The sequence below is a fragment of the Stegodyphus dumicola genome, chromosome 7 (genome assembly GCF_044657685.1).
Source record: "Stegodyphus dumicola isolate Sdum_Otavi_A_Nest chromosome 7, ASM4465768v1".
In the NCBI taxonomy this organism is placed as follows: domain Eukaryota; kingdom Metazoa; phylum Arthropoda; class Arachnida; order Araneae; family Eresidae; genus Stegodyphus; species Stegodyphus dumicola.
In genome coordinates, this window is record NC_140774.1 from 44462692 (window position 1) to 44480870 (window position 18179).

General features: G+C 33.5%; 1 protein-coding gene across 7 annotated transcripts in view; it reads left to right on the forward strand.

The window, feature by feature from the left end:
* Positions 1-18179, forward strand: part of RhoGAP71E (Rho GTPase activating protein at 71E) — a 164546-nt gene that overhangs the window by 59655 nt on the left and 86712 nt on the right. For all 7 annotated transcript variants that reach the window (XM_085820141.1, XM_085820147.1, XM_085820146.1 and 4 more), the window contains one exon: positions 13522-13723. In XM_085820141.1, the coding sequence (XP_085676267.1) occupies positions 13522-13723 (202 nt within the window). The remainder of the gene's footprint in view (positions 1-13521; positions 13724-18179) is intronic.

Genomic DNA, 18179 nt, shown 5'->3' on the forward strand with positions numbered 1-18179 from the left:
AAATAGTATTCTTTGTACTATAATTTTAAATTATGGAGTTAATTTTCAGAAATTATATTTTTATTAAGATTTGACAAAAAATCAAAACTAATTATACTTATCTATATTATTTTGCTGTAAAAATCAGTGCTAAAAAGATTTGCAGATTTCATGCTGTACGTGGGCAGTGGGTTGGCTAAACCACCACTCACCTCCCTTCCAAGGTGTGCAACATTTTTTTCTTTTTTTTTTTCTGATACATTTCACATTTTGGAAGCTCAAAAGTACTAGTTATCAGTTAATTTCATTAAAGGCCGAAAAACTTTTAATACGTCCCTCAAAGGTTAAGCTGTGAAAAATCCGGACGTGTAAAGATTGCCAAAATTTGGATTGACCTAACAGAAGGGCTACCAGAAGTTGTAAACAGTCAACATTAAAGAATAGCAGGGTGTTCAAATCTGAAACAAGTCTTCGTAATTGTGTTGCTATACCAGTGGAGGCTTCCGGTAATAAGGGGTCTTAGTGGGAGGTCATAGTAAGAAGTAACCAGTCAGATTATGCTGTCATTTTAAGCAGTTTTGTTCTAAAAGAGAACTATACAAAATGGCTAAATGTTGAAGTTCTTGCTTAATCTGGCTAAAACTTTGATGAAATAGAAAAAAGGTTTGTTAGTGAAAGTCATCGTTCTTCATACAGTTGAGCTATAAAAACATCTTAAAGAAATGAAAAAGGCCCCTTTTTTAATAAACAGTAAAGATGGCCAGTAAATCATTAGAATGCTTAGAAAATATTATTCTGATCTTGAAAGCCAAACTCAGAATAGAGAAATTAAATTACATATTTACATTAAATCACTTGTGTAAGTCATCCACTAGTTACCTTCTTTTCATATTTGGGAAAAAAATTTCATGTCGCTTAAAACAAGTAATTTAAAACTTCAGGTAAATGTCAGCTTTTTTTTAGGGAATGTGAAATTACTAAATTGGAAATTTGATTTTCTGGGAAGATATGAATAAAGTATTGTATTTCTGCTTGAAAAAAGTCAGTGTTATTGCAAATTCTTTTTATTCTGAGTAGTTGGGTACTTATTGTATTAATAATGACTCATTTTGAGATGTTAGAAGTCCTATTGGTCAGTTTAAGAGTGTGAAACTTTAATTCTCTATGCTTATTATAAATTTTTAAATTTTTGTGATCTAATATCTGAAGATCAAGGTAGATGATATTTTTTTGCTGTGGGGCTAGTATTGTTATCTTTAAGGCAAGTAGGATAACTTTTGGCATGCTTGATTTTATTAAAGTTATTAATAGCAATAATGTCATCTATATGCCTGTAAATGTGTTAAAAATATTTACGCTGTTCTAAATCCAATGATAATTGAAATTTATATTCTTGTGTGAACAGGAATAACGTACAGACTGCAGTAAAACTACTGGTCCCTGTAGGCATACCTCATACTTGCTCTTTTTTTTTTTTTTTTTCTATTAAATAGGAGATAATTGTTAAATAAGACACTTTTTAGGAAAAGTTTCCATTCTTTTCTTGAGACTATTGTAAGAACTTGTGGAAACAGATCAGGAAGTGTAAGAAGGCCCTCGTAAATTTCCTCTAAAGGCAAAGTGGTGTAAAGATTTTCAAAATTGTAACAGTTAATATTATCAGTATTAAGAATCTGTAAGACTTCTATAATAGTTTCATTATTATTAATAATCCAGTTGAAGTGGTGGTCTTGAAAACTGAAATTACTAATAATTTCAAGTACTTGTTTAAGTTTTTTAGCAGAAAGATAGTCAATTTCTTTAAAAAAAAAAAAAATTGTATCATTTGCAAAGAATCTGATTTACTGGAGTTTTATTAATTTTAGGCAGTGCATAGAGATTCTCAAATCTATTAAAATAGTTGTTGGGACAAATTTTAAGTCTACTGTGCAGAGTCCTAAACTTTTTTAGAAGAATTTTTTCATTGGTATTAATAAGTTGATAAGTGTTGGTACTGTGGAGTTCATTCATAATCAAATCATAGTAGAATTTTTTACAGATAAAACTGAAGTTATTGCTAGCTTTGTCAATTTTAGTGATGATGAATTGATCTTGCAGTTGTTGAATTTTAACTTCTCTAGAGCCGTTTTATTGTGAATTTGTTTAAAGCTGGGCCAGTTGTTGATCCTTTGGACAAAATCTTTTAATAAAGCTTCTTTCCATTCCAGAAAAGTAGTTGTTGATAAGTAAGTATGGAAACTAGCAAATACAGTGAAGGTATTTAAATCATTACTAAATTGCTGTATGCAAAATTTTTTGCTGATTTGGAAAGTAGGATGAAATTCAATTCCAAGCTGCATCTGGTCTCTTAATTCTTGATCCTGTTTAATTTTTAAATCTTCTGTGATGATGTGTTGGTGAAAAGGATCCATAAACTTGTATTCTGGTAGTTTGCACTCTCAGCTGTTGTGAGCTAAAATTTCGTGGTGGTTGGTAATCATATATCCGAGTATTTTAATGTATTTGTAACAAGTAGTGACCGCTCTACTCTTATATGCACCGTAAGATCACCATATGTGGCGATATGCGTTCTGCGCTGGTTTTTGGCGTGATTCCGTGCTGTGGGATGGTTTGGTGGACGATGCTGTTTGTATGGCAACCCTTTTGATGTTGAAACTCAGAGAAATGGTGGCAAGATTTCAGTCGCGTATTTTAGATTGTGTAGAAGTAAATTTAGTATTAAAAGGTACCATGTTGGAGTTGTTAACAAGTTGTTCACGGGTGTGTTTATGTGGATAGAAGTGCATTTTTGGAATTTCTGTGGGAGGCATGACTTTTAAAATGGAGTTTGGCGTGTCCAAAATGTGGAGCTGATATGAGAAGTCGGACGAAGAATGGTGTTTCTGATAGACTTGTGTGGGTATGCAGTCAAAGGATTGCTGCTAAAGTATGTGGCTGTCAGCAGAGTTTAAGATTTGGATTGTGTTTTGTGTAGTAAACTTTGGAAAAAGTTTTTATCATTACTTTCGAAATTTTGAATCACAGAAAGACGTGATATAGCAAAATTGTGGCTTTTTTTTTGACAGATGTTGTGTGACTGGCTAAATTTTATTCACGTATGTATAATGGTAAGTGCATTTTATTTTATTGTTTTTATTTTGTAGAATGTTATGTTCATTTTTTTTACTATGAATTTCTGTTGGTATTTGAATTGTTTGTAATTTATTTATTTTAGTTTATTTTGTTGATTTGTGCACACTGCCTAGATTGTGCAATTCATAGATGTTTTTTTAAGTTTAAACAGAATGCAGTGTACATGATATTCTTTGAAATTTATTGTTGTTATGTTAATTTATTAAAGCAAGGTGTGTGTAGTTCGTAGATTCTTTTGCTGCCTACATTGTGCAATTTGTAGATGTTTTTTTAATTTAAAAGATATCGCTGTGTACATGGATTCTTGTCAAATAGTTTTGGTTAGAAACTTTACGTTTTTGCTGTCTAAATTTTTTTTTTTTTTTTTGATTTTTAGATTAAATTGTGTGTTCAAAACGTGGTTTTTGGAGGCATTTTAGGCTTAAAGTTCGAAATGTAGACAAAAATTTATATAGTAATATGGCATCGTGTGGCGACTTGACGGCACATATAAGAGTAGTTCCGTGGTGACTTATCTGACAAAAGATGTCGAGACTTGCTAAAAATCTGATTTATTTTGATTCTATCATGGTATGGGTGTTTGAAATGAATAGTAAAAAAAAAATCTTTCTGTGGAAAAAAACTTTTTCTTAATTTATAATTGCAAAAGTCGAATACTAGATCTTTCACTATCTAGTAAACAGTGTAATTGTTCTTAACAGAGTTGAAAATTTTCCGTAAAATATTGTTTTTGAAAGTGTGTAGCAAATTTATAATTTTCTTGATGAAAGACTTTTCTTGAATTTGGTAAACATTTTAACTATATTGTCTACTTCCTTCGTGGAAAAATATTGTGTATTTCCTGAACTTCCTCCTCGACTTCCTCTTTATATATATAACTTTCAAAAGCTAAACTTTATTGTTGAGCTATTTTTTAAAAGTAAATAACTACTTTGTATTTTATGAATGAGTATCATAAAAAGTAAGGTTCTCCCTTTTTACTTCCTTGTATGAAGTAAAAAGGAAGTATTGTAATCGCAAAAAGTTTCAGGCAGCATATTTCAATGAAAATATCCATTTTGACCGCTATCGAATGCAATTTAATGATGTTTTTGCATGATATCTGTACATAAAGACAGAATAAAAGACTCATTTCCTCCAAAAAAATTATAAAACTGCTTTAAAATTAATTCTGAAGAGAATTTTTCGTGGCGTCTGTACGAACGTATATACATACGTACGTACGTATTTCGCATAACTCAAAAACGAGTAGCCTCAAAACGTTGAAATTTTGTATATAGGACTGCTATAACATGTAGATGTGCACCTCATATTTTGGTTGCAATCGGCTGCACCAAACGTATATAAATATATTTATATATATATCCACTCTGTTACCCGGCTCAGTGATCTCAGTTTCTTTACTCTTATATGTTTGTAAATTGTACATTTTTTGCTTTAAAAATGATTGAATTATGTTGTTTTTATCTTCCAGTTAAGGAATTTATGCCTTTAGTAAATCTGTATGCAATATTTTTAGAATTATCAACAATTTTAAAGTTGTTTAAGTGCCGGATTGCTTATTGGATTGCTTATCGTTGTTAAGTGCTTATTGGAGTGAATTAAATTTATTTTGTCATTAGTGCATAAACCATAATAGAATAAATGCACTCTTTAAAATTCACTATATTTGTTTACCATAGCAACACTCTGGCACTAGGCTCACTTAACAGTGTTACATTTAATTCATTTTATAACTCAGAATGCACAAAATTTATATCATTTGAAGAAGTATTTAATCATTGACACATGTTCTATTCAAATACTATAATATATCTAAAGCGATGTATAAACGAAATTGAACAAAAAAAAAGTTTTTTTACAGGCGATTCAGTATTTCTCATGCAATTAATTCAGTTTTCACTTCGCGGCAAGGCAAAAATACATAAAATATCTATATTAAAAATTACGAAGTAAATCTTAAATACTTATTTCCTCGAAAAAATTCCAGAATGGATTATTTCATGTTATAGCAGCGCTATATACAAAATTTCAACGTCCTGAGGATACTCATTTTTGAGTTATGAAAGATGCATACATACGCACAGACGCCACAAAAAATTATCTTTAGAATTCATTTTAAATCAGTTTTATAATTTTTTTGGGAAAAAGAGTCCTTTATTCTGTCTTTACGTTCAGCTGTCATGCAAAAACAGCATTAATTTGCATTCGATCGATAGCTGTCAAAATGGATTTTTTTTGTTGAAATATGATACCTGAAAATTTTCACATTTAGTATAATACTTTTTTTTTTTTACTTCGCAGTCGGAAGTAGAAAAGGAGGGTTCGTAATACACTGCTGGCCACTCAAATTGCAACACCAAGAAAGACGAGATATCACAACAAAATTTATTTAGTAAATAACATGTTGACCAAGTATCAAATGATTAAATTTATAGACTTCTGTGAAATGTGGTTCCTTCCAGAATCAGTAGCCAGAGTAGGTGCCATTGTTGAAGATCACCGCTGCCACATGCCTCGGCATTGATTCAAAGAGGCTTTGGATGTGTTCTTGGGGTACAGCAGACCAAGCAGCTTCCACACGTTACCAAAGTTGATCTGGTGTGGCAGCTTGGGATATAATCTGGGTCAATCATGAATCACATGTTTTCTATCAGTCAAAGATCTGGAGAGCGAGCCGGCCAGGGAAGCAATTCAATCTGGCGATTAATGAAGAACCTTGGACAATGCGTGCCACGTGCGGTCGCGCATTATCCTGTTGAAATATGGCTAGGGCAAGCCCTGAAGGTAAGGAAGGACAACTGGCTCCAACCTCGGAGACGTAGCGCTGGCTGTGTATAAAAGGAGTGTATAAATCGGCAATTCGCTGGCTGTGTATAAATCGGCAATGTGTATAAAAGGAGTGCAAGAGTGATCCAATACCACCCCATACCATAATACTCGGTGCAGGACCGGTGTGGCGGTGCATAACGCAGCTGTTCAGCATCCTCTCTCCACGGTGTCTCCTGACTTGAATCTGACGATCGTGGTGTTGCAGACAGAAGTGGAACTCCTCATTAAAGACAATTTCATTCCATTCTGCCATCCATATCCTTCTTTCATTGCACCATTGGTGGCAGAGACGTCTGTGGTTCTGCATCAAGGGTAGATGAAGAAATGGACATCTTGCGGACAGAGCGCTTTGCTGTAAATGCCATTGAATGGTACACGCAGACACTGGATGATGCGTTACAGACTGAGTGTGCTGTGCTATGGTTCATGATGTGACTGAGCGATCCGTCACTGCCATGCGCACAATGTTCCTGTCATCACATGAAGTGGTGCACTGAGGTGGATGCGATCGAACACGTCTTTCCGTCTTACCCTCCTGCATCCAGTGGTCACATATCCGCATTACAGTTGTTTGGTTTCATCCATCATGACTACCGATTTCCCTGAAAGATAATCCACACTCTCGGTAGGCTACTATCCTTCCTCTGTCGAACTCAGATACTTGTTCAAACGATGATTGCTATTTACTGTGAGGCATAATTGATTGTTTTTTTGAAAAAAAAACAAAACAAAACAAGAAAAACTTAATTGCCGAACTTGAAATCGTCAAAAACTCCAAGCCTTAAATAGAGCTTTGGAGTGGCGCCATAGGTGCGTGTGATGTACATCTGCGCTGAAATTCTAATAATTTTCATATATCACCTCCGCTAATGCATGTTGTAAATTTCATGTTATGTGCATGCTTCCTTCAGGGTGTTGCATTTATGGTGGCCAGCAGTGTATTTCTAGTAAATAATAATAAAAGAATGTCAGTGAGTAGACTGCTAAATTTTTATATGTTACTGGTTTGTACGAGGGCCATCCAGGAAGTAGATTACGTTTCCGTCTGTGTCCGCTAGGGGCGGGGCTAGCGCGGCCATCTTGGGGTCAGAGCGTTGCGCAGCTCAGTCTGCATCTAGCCGTGCTAGTGAGAGGTTCGTGCTGTGCTCCGTTCAGATACTGTGACGGTTTGAAATGTCTGCGTTAATTGAAAATCCCGCGAGCTGCGAGGTGCGCTCAGTAATAAGGTTTCTGACTGCAAAAAACTGTAAACCGATAGAAATCTATCGGCAGCTTCGTGAAGTGTATGGGGACAACATTATCACTGAAGGTGGAGTGCGTCAGTGGGTCATAAGATTTCAAAATGGCCGAACCAATGTTCACGACGAAGATCGAAGTGGGAGACCCAGCATAGTGACCGCCGAACTTCTCGAAAAAGTCGACGCTAAAGTCCGTGAAAATCGAAATTTCACAATAACGGAACTTTCCTTGAGTTTTCCACAAATTTCGCGAAGTTTGTTGCACGAAATCATCAGCGAAAAGCTTGGTTACCACAAGTTTTGTGCAAGATGGAAGGCAAGAAGAGGTAACGAAGTGGTTGAAGGCGCAGGCAGCCGAATTTTTCGACGAAGGAATTTCCAAGCTCGTACATCGCTACGATAAATGCCTTAATTTGTATGGTGACTATGTAGAAAAGTAGTATTTGAGTGTGGCTTTCATCTGTATATAATAAAATTTGTTTCCTATACTTTGTTTATTTTTTTATTCCAAAACGTAATCTACTTTCTGGATAGCCCTCGTATATTATGTATAACACGATTATTGCATTCTTGAAGTTTTTTGAGAAAGTATTCGGTACTGTTCTCTTATGAAGACCAAATTCAGAAATGTATGGATGTATGTGTTCATGTATGCATGTATAATATGTAAGCATGAATGTATGTGTGTGTGCTCGTATGCACATATATGCACACACACGCATACATTTTCATTTCTGAATCCAGTCTCAATAACAGAACAGTACAAAAAATTTTTCACAATTCAGGTAGTCCTCAACTTATGAATGCTTGTTTAAACAATGGCCAGGCAATTAAGGCTTAGGTTAAAAATCTTTTCAGTTTAACACCAGTATTTGCTTGCATGCAGTGTTTTTGTACATGCAACCAGACTGTTAGAACTTGCTGCTTGTAAAATGCACTATGCAACATTTGCTGAACTTGTGTTTATTTTTCATTATTTGTTATGGTAACAGAATATTCTGGAGATGTGCATTATCTATAAAAAGGCATAGAAAAATTACCATATTTGACAACATATAAGACGCACCCTTATTTAGAAGGCCACACACAAGGAAAAAAAGTTTCAATAGTCCACGCGACAGCGCGATACCACAATAACTTAAAATGTGGTTTCTTTTGGTTCTCATGTTTCGTAAAAGCCAAATAAACAATCATTAAATGCAATTACCAAACATATTTTTATTAAGAAAAATTAACAAACGGCAAGCTATTTTGAACATGACATGTAAATTTCAATAATGAATAAATAAATGAATGGCAAGCAATCAAACATAATACAAAATAAAGCAGAAACAACAAAAAAGGAAAACGTTGCCTATCATGAAATTAGACTTTAATCACTTTGAAAACCATAAAAATCCTTTTCACTGTCATCACTACTGTTTCCGTCATTGCTAGTATCACCTTCTTCGAATAATGTGTCGTCTTCTGTTCCATCAAGAGCATTACCGATTCCGCATTGATAAGCCTTTTCATGAACCTGTAGCACCAGCCCTCAGACCATGAAAAGTTTTGATTCCCATGTTTTTCTGCAAATCCTTTGGCCTCATTGATTATCATTTTGGTTGAAACACTTATCCCAGATTTCCTCTTATGTATCACCCACATTTTTACAGCATTTTCAAGTTCAGGCCAAGATGGAGCTGGGCATCGAAGGTTATATTTTTGTTTTTAGCAGTCTTCAGTTGATCTTCCTGCAGTCGTCATATACGTATCATTTTTTCGATAGGTGGTGTACCGAAATGCCTTGCTGCTGCTCTGTTTCCATGCACTTTGGTGTAGCTTAACACTTCTAGTTTATACTGAATTGTATAGCTTAATCTCTTGTTTCCTGTAGTCATATTTTCCAGGGTATTTTTTTTAAACAAATAGTTTTAAGCACCGATACCGACACATTTATACAGAGTAGCACCGATACCGACACGTATGTTAGCTGAGTCAAAGAAAGTCTGTGTAAAGAAGGAAAGGGTCCATAGACGTAATAGGCCCACCAGCGGCCGAGCGGTAAAGTCGCTGAACACTGGTAGTTCGGTCCGAGGTTCGAATCCCGCGAACGGGCTGGCTGCATGGGTGTTTTCGTGGTTTTCCCCATGTGTAACGTGTATACGAGCCAGTTTCCCTTAAAAAGTCCTCCACGAAAGGCATCCCTCCCCTTAGGCAGATAGCCCTAGTGTGCTTTGCCATAATTAAATACACCAAACACCATAGACGTAATATGGTCGTCGAACCTGTACGAACTTCGACATCAGCTTTGAGCTTTAGCACTTTTTGGTGACAGATATTGTACGAATGCGCAAAATAATTATGGCAGATGTAGAAAAAGTTATATGTGTCTAGACTTTTATCCGGGCTAAAAATAGCATTCAGTATTGAAAGTTAACCTGTGTCCTTCACGTATAAGACACAGGTAACTTTTTTGAGACCAAATTTAGGAAAAAAAGTGCGTCTTATATGCCGTCAAATACGGTAATCTCCATAGAATTTAGCGATGGTTAATTTTGGCAGACACGTACATTTATTGCTTTTGATTTTAGAATTAATTTCGTTAAGAGAGTTTTCATTATCCGAATTTGTTACTTTATTTAATTCTTTCAATATCTTATTTGCTCTGAATTGCCATAACTGAATTTTCTCTTTGTATTCGATACAAGATAGAATTTCTGTTTCAAACTCTTCGGCCTCTGATTTCAAGTCACACTCTATCTGTGCATCTAATTCACTCAGAGACACGTTTATACAGAGTAACACCGACACCGACACATGTGTCGGCTGAGTCAAAGAAAGTCTATGTAAAGAAGGAAAGGCTCCATAGATGTAATGTGACCGTCGAACCTGTTCGAACTTCGGCATCAGCTTCAAGCTTTGGCGCGTTTTGGTGACAGATATTTCACACATGTGCAAAATAATTATGGCAGACTAGCAGCTTCGCTGCCAGCCTTTGTCTAGCTTTTAAATGTACTGGAAAATTGACTGAAGGAAACACCGTTAAATTTAAAAACTGCATAGAATTTTACTCTGCAGAAAAACTTCATAAAAAAAAAAGCATTATTACATATAACAAAATTACAATGAAATAAGCAATATCCCTTAATACAAATATTAATTATCCTAATAAATAAATTGCAATAAGCAATATCCCTTTATACAAATATTAATTATCCTAATAAATAAATTAACCAACTTCCTTTTGCAAATTCTTAAGAACTCAAATGGTATAAAGGAGGTTAAGAACTTTGTTTCCTAAAAAAATCACTCAAATCTTTTCAATATCTTAAAAACAGTGAAATGATCAATAAATAACATATTCCGATACCAATAATTCTTGGTAATTATCATTAACAGCATTCATGTTCGAAACGGACATATCCATTCCATTTGAAATCTGAGGAATTCGAAGAGATGAATAATAAAGTTTTAAAATGGCACGGTAATGCACAAATATTCAGTAACCAATCAGGGAGCTGATTACATCATGCATAGAATTAAAATTATTTAAATAATCATTCATAATAAAATCATTTTTAAAACAAATGCAAAATTAAATTGTATTTTAATATTTAACAGCCATAAATAATGTTTAAAACGTTAGATTAAATTTATAGATATTAATAAAACCAATTACATCATTCACAACATAAAGGTGACGTCATTGATTACATCATTCACAACATAAAGGTGACATCATTAATTACATCATTCACAACATAAAATTATATAAAATATTATAAACAATAAAATTTTTATTTCAAATAAAAATGCAAAATTAAATTGATTTTTAATATTTAGAAGCCATAAATAATATTTAAAATACGGAATTTATGCATAATAAAATGCATTATTTTTTTAATAAAATGACAACAAAGTATCGGTTACCATAAATAACTTATCCAGCAATGGGTTTACCATAAGTCGTATTATTTGCCAAAAGAAAAATTGCCAAAATCCATGCAACCATCTACCAAAGTAGCACCAAAAATTACCATGAAATAATCTATATCCCTTAATACAAATATTAATTATCCTAATAAAAAAAATTAACCAACTTTCCGTTAAAGAAAAAAAATCATGCAAAACTTTTCAATATCTTACAAACAGTGAAATAAGCAAAAAATAACATGAAAGAAACTCAAAAAACAAAAAATTCCATGCAGAATTTTACTCTGCAGAACAACTTTATAAAAAACATCAATAAAAATGTATTATACAGTCAAAAGTCGTTTATTCGGACACCCATAATCCGAAATGATCTATAATCCGGGCCTCAAAGCTACAAACTTTCTACGCACGTGCATAATACGTTTATGCATGCGCATTTAATGTATAATGGATGGTATAAGCTAAGCTAAAATTATCTAATTCAGTTAATGTTGCAGATTGTGTTGTTCCTTAATCTTCGAATTGGATCCAGCTTATTATTTTTTGCAGACTGTTAGAGCAATTTTATAAAAGTAAGCTTGAACTTTCGATTATGTCAAATAGAATTTCCGATATATATTTACTAATATGTAAAGGATCTACAAAGCGAAAGTATGTTTCGAAGTCCATTAAACAAAAAGTGGAATTGCTGCAAAAAATGGATAAAGGCATATTCTTTGTTTCTCTAACCATTCTGAAATCTGTTTATCGATTTCACGCTGCTCTTTGGCGGCAGGAGGGGAAGGGAAACGCCGCTGTTTTTATTTTATTTGGCTTATAATTCCTTACTAAATGTAGTATTTCATCTCAATGTACTCCATCTTTGATATGAATTAAATCAAATTCTTCGTCATTATAATTCGCTTCCGATAGTGAAGAAAGTGACACAGAGGTTATTAAAAACGAAAAAATTTCGATTGACAAATTAGTCGGTATTCTCGACACAGGAATTATAGGACTTAAACAGCGGAACTTTGTAACTGAACAAGAAATTATGTCTGTTTATAGAATTAAAGAGAAAGTATTATCACATAAAACGAAGCAACTTAAACAACTTACATTGAGAGAAATGTTTAATAAAGTAAACAAATAAATATTAAGCATTTTTTTTTTTTTTTTTTTTGTTTTTTGTTTTTTGTAAATTTTGATACCCTTTAGATCATAATCGTTCTTTATTTCATAAATTACAGTTTCATATTTTTAATTTTATAATTTATGCATGCCATCTTACCAGATTTAAACTGATGATCTATAATCCAGAAAAATCGATAATCCGGAATCGCCGAAGTCCTGACAAGTCCGGATTAACGACTTTTGACTGTATATATAAAAAAATGGCAATGAAATATGCCAATCTCTTAAAAACAGTGACGTAAGAAATACGATGAAAAATTGTTGCCAAACCCATATTTTTAAAAGAATAAAACTATTAAAAATGATGCGATTTAATCAAAAATCTATCAACAACAATAAGAAAGGAAAATTGTTGCCAAAATCACATTTGTAAAGATGTGAGATGTGAAAAGTGTACTCGGAAGCTTCATTTAAAAAATTTTTTAAAAATACAAAATATTATCCTTTTTCCAAAATTCTTTTTGTATAAGCAGTCACAAGGATGAAAGGTTAACGTGTCCAAAAATCAAAGAAAAATAAACTGTACATTTTTAAACATAAAAATTTTTAGAAAAAATTCCATTGAAAAGGTGTTAAACTCACTTTGTTAAATAAATTCGTATTTAATCAATTTATTGAAACATGAAATTTATTTTAAGTTCGTAAAATAGCTAAGTGCCTACATTTCATGACAATGTGAAAATGGAGTGCGTAGAGTAAAATCTCACTTTCCTATAACCCATTATGTCTCAGAATGACGTGATTTCGTCACAAAACATGAAATAAAAAAATTCTAATTCAAATTTCGAAAAAATCGCTTCGAGGTGCACTGGCTCTTCTCTAGATGCACCTATGTACCAAATTTCGTAGCCGTGGGTCTATTAGCTTACGCGCAGCACGAATGAAAGACACACACACAGACAGACTCTTTGTTTTATTATATATAGAGATGTAGAAAAAGTTATGTGTGTCTAGACCTTTATCCGGGCTAAATATAGCATTCAGTATTGAAAGTTAACCTGTGTCCTTCACATTTAAAACACAGGTAATATTTTTGAGACCAAATTTAGGAAAAAATTTGTGTCTTATATGCCATCAAATACGGTATTTTAGCTCTAGAATATTCTGTTGCGTATCACAAAAGCATGTAATGAAAAAGTGAACAACATTAGCAAAGGTCACATAGCACATTTTATAAGCCCAGTAATAATTTCACCATAGTAGTAATGATATTTTAACATTAATAAATCAGTTGAAAATAATACTTTTTTAGGCTCATAACATCACTTCCCATTGTTGCTCAACACCTTTTGGTGCTTTTGTTTGGTACATTCCGCGCCATTTCCAGCTGCTCTGAGAAAGCACAAACAGGCATGTCTTCAGAAGCACTCGGGGTCAGTGTTGCACCAAGTTTCTTTCAGTCTTGTGTTAGTGATGGAAAAATGGCTAGAATGGAAGATGTTGTAAGATTCAAAGTGAGTAATATTTATGTATGTTTTTATCCATTATTTTATATATTCTAAACACACAAAACATCCAAAACAGTTATATCTATTATATGTATTAAACACACAGAATACGTAAAATAATAGCTATTTGAAGTGCTCTTAAATTTCTTTATATGTTTGATCATGATTTTGTGTACTAATTTATTTATTCTTTATTAGTTAAGTTTATTGTGTATAAATGTATTTCCAGTAATTTTATCTTGTAAATATGTATGTGTATGTGGAATGATTGTACTCTTTATACTTGAACGTATAATAACTGCGAGAAGGAAAATAGAGAGTGAAAGTTACATCATGATTTTTCACAATCCTTCTATGATTTCAGTGCACTTCTCTTATTTAAGTGAGGGTAAAAGACATTATTTAAACCAGAGCTTCCTAACAGTTTTCTTGCATGACCCTTTTTAAAAGATTGGTTTCCTTCACAAACCCCTTACATTTTTCTCTGTAATACGCAGCATGCAACATAATTGAAATGGAAGTAATTGCACATAAATAACTTAAAGATAGTACGAGGGCTATCCAGAAAGTAGATTACGTTTTGGAATAAAAAAATAAACAAAGTATAGGAAACAAATTTTATTATATACAGATGAAAGCCACACTCAAATACTACTTTTCTACATAGTCACCATACAAATTAAGGCATTTATCGTAGCGATGTACGAGCTTGGAAATTCCTTGGTTGAAAAATTCGGCCGCCTGCGCCTTCAACCACTTCGTTACCTCTTCTTGCAGCTGTGCGTCGTCATCAAAACGCTGCATAGCCAGCCACTTCTTCATTTTCACAGTTCGTTTCACAGTTCACATGTTTCACCCATGTTTCGTCACCAGTAACGATGCGATCGAGTAAAGAGTCACCATCCTTATGGTAAGCATCCAAAAAGTTCAACGCTGCAGCCATTCGCTGATTTTTGTGGTCCTCTGTCAAGATTTTTGGAATCTATCTTGCACAAAACTTGTGGTAACCAAGCTTTTCGCTGATGATTTCATGCAACAAACTTCGCGAAATTTGTGGAAAACTCAAAGAAAGTTCCGTTATTGTGAAATTTCGATTTTCACGGACTTTAGCGTCGACTTTTTCGAGAAGTTCGGCGGTCACTATGCTGGGTCTCCCACTTCGATCTTCGTCGTGAACATTGGTTCGGCCATTTTGAAATCTTATGACCCACTGACGCACTCCACCTTCAGTGATAATGTTGTCCCCATACACTTCACGAAGCTGCCGATAGATTTCTATCGGTTTACAGTTTTTTGCAGTCAGAAACCTTATTACTGAGCGCACCTCGCAGCTCGCGGGATTTTCAATTAACGCAGACATTTCAAACCGTCACAGTATCTGAACGGAGCACAGCACGAACCTCTCACTAGCACGGCTAGATGCAGACTGAGCTGCGCAACGCTCTGACCCCAAGATGGCCGCGCTAGCCCCGCCCCTAGCGGAAACAGACGGAAACGTAATCTACTTCCTGGATGGCCCTCGTAATTAAACTAAGAGTATGAGCAAAAGATTTTTAAAAAAGGGTTTATTGAATCTGTCATCGTATTTTTTGTATTGTTATTATTCTTATTTTTAGAAATATAAACAAGCTTTTAGAAACAAAATCCTAGATTTTAATGGTACAAAAGTTAGATTTTAATTAATACGATGGCAATACTTAATGTCGTGATAAATATTTTAATATGTAGTATAAAATTGTTTGACTTCATTTTTAAAATCACCTCATTAAAAAATATCAACATAGTAAATTATTGACTTAACTAAACCCTCTTCTAATTAAGAAGGAGGAAGAGTCAATTGTATTATGTTAGCAATGTATGTAGTAGCTGTGTAGTTCTATGAGCCTTGCAGGCAAATTCAAATTTTCAATGCCTTGGAAATGTAATATTCTTCTAAATTTTGCAAGCAGTTTGTAAGTAACAATGTATCCTCTAAGAAAATTTTGCATTCTTTGTATTTTTTTTTGGGGGGGGGGGCTGTGTTTTTTTGAATTCCCACATTTTACCTTTTATATTGCACTTTTTGCATAAAAATTAATGTACTTAAAAAAGTATTATTGACTTTTATGATATATTAAATAATTTTTATGTATTTTCTCTTATGTTTATTTTATATGAATTCTTCCTTACTATGTGATTTAGCTTTATATATCAATAAATAATTAATTATTAATATTTACAATATTAGTTTTTTAATGGGATCTTGATTATGGCAGTCAGTTGCCTTTCATATTCGCATATTGATCCCTTGATCATCATTGACCTACAGGGGGTCTACACGAATTCCATTGAGAGTCTCTGATCTAGACTTACTTTAACATTGGCAGGAAAACATAGTCTGTACAGAAACTTCATCAACTTCCTAATGATTATTTTCTGTTTTTTCATAAAACATAAATAATAATTATTATTGATACGGTCCCTAAAAACTATTTTCAATTTTGAATTCTGCACAGACATTGATTAACTTGCTAATGATCTTGAGGTAGTAGTGATTGACTGACTGAACAGCATCAATTCCAAGGAAATCCACTCGCTCAAAGTCAAAGAAGTTTGTAAAAGTCATGTAAAATCATACAGAAAAACCAATTTTGGTACCGGAGTTTTGGTACTTTCATGTTATCTGCTTAGTGGTGAGAAGAATCAGTGGACAAATCACTATGTCGTCGAAGTAGCAATCCAGACTATAACAAATATGTACTTTATATATCAACCCTTAATGGTTGCATGCACATTGTGCCAGCACGTGATGGGTGCCATTTTGGAATTCCCCTGAAGCAAATCATTGAATTATATGAAGGTACACTGTTAAAGAATGCCAGCAAAGTATTTGAATGCAAGTAGGAAATGGATTTGAAAATAACTGAATTGTATTTGTGAGAGCTGTTCACTTTATTTATTGCTGATCTAAAGAATATGCATTTGGTATATTTAGTCATTCTTACTGTTCTTATTGTCTCAATATGTCTCAACACAACTAGTGATAAATGCAGTTAAATGCAGTACTAATTACAATGTTCATTCACTCATCTATAAACAAGAAATTGCACCCCTCATTATGTATGGCTGTAAAGTCTGGGGTATATCGCTCAGGAAGAAGATAAATTATAGATATTTACGACGCGTTCAAAGGCGTATACTTCTGCAGGTCATATGTGGATATCGTTCTGTTATCTATGAGTCTGTTTATGCAATTTCTGGCTTTCCTCCAATTGACATTGCCATTCTTCATGCTATTGCTTATAAGGAAAATATTTCTGCTTCTGCTGTCTCTCAGTATGATTGTATTTTACCTCATCTCATCTTCTTCATCCTTCAGAAAGAAATGCTGTTAATTTTATTCAGTTAAGCAATAAAACCGTAGATGATTCGCCTGTAACTTGCTATACTGATGGCAGCAAAATTAATGGCAAGGTTGGTCTCGCATTTGTTGTCTTCAAAAATGGTCTTAAATTTGTGCACGTTCAATTCAGAATTAGAGATGAATGTACCGTTTTTATAGCTGAACTTTTGTGCTTAAACTTCGTCATCAAATGGGTCTCTGAACAAAATAGTGCTGTTTCAGACTATCTCATTTGTACTGATTCCCTTTCATCCTTGGAAATCTTAAAATGTACCTCCTCTTCTAATAATATCATTATCGAGATTCAAAAAGAACTGAAAAACCTAAAAGATAAAAATATTCCGGTTGCATTTTCATTTGTTCGTGGTCATACAGGTGTTGTTGGTAACGAACAAGCCGATTTCCTTGCTAAGGCTGCGACTAAGTGGGAAATTGACACTTTTGTCAATATTCCTAATTTCTTTTATAAGAAGGTCATGTATGAAAGTATTGTGGAGTCGTGGAACCACGAATTCATTAATTCAAATAAAGGGAGCTTAACAAAGAGATTTTTCCCTTCTATCAAGATGAGATTGTCATGTCATCACTTCTTCACAGACTATAAATTAACCCAATTTCTTACTGGCCATGGAAATTTCAAAAGTTATTTGAATAGATTTAAGTTGAGCTCCGAGTCTGTCTGTGATTGTAGCCTCGGTGGAGAGGAGAATGTTGAACATGTGCTTCTTCTATGTCCTAAATATAAGAACGAAAGAAAAGTCTTAAAACTGGAACTGAAAAACTTAAATATTAACTGGCCTCCAGAATTTTATCAATTTATTTCCGACAGAAGTGCTTTTAACACTTTTTGTCAATTTATTGTGAAACTTTGTAATCATCCTTAATTTTATTTCAGTTTTTTCTTCTGTTTATTTTGTATTGTGTTTCATACTTACTTCTGTAAGCCCCATGTGATACTATGTGGTATATGGGGAACTTATTGTGTTTCTTTAATATATATATATATATATATATATATAAAACTTTGCAGTGGTCATAAATTTATTGATTTGTGGGATGCATTCTGAAAATACGTGTTCT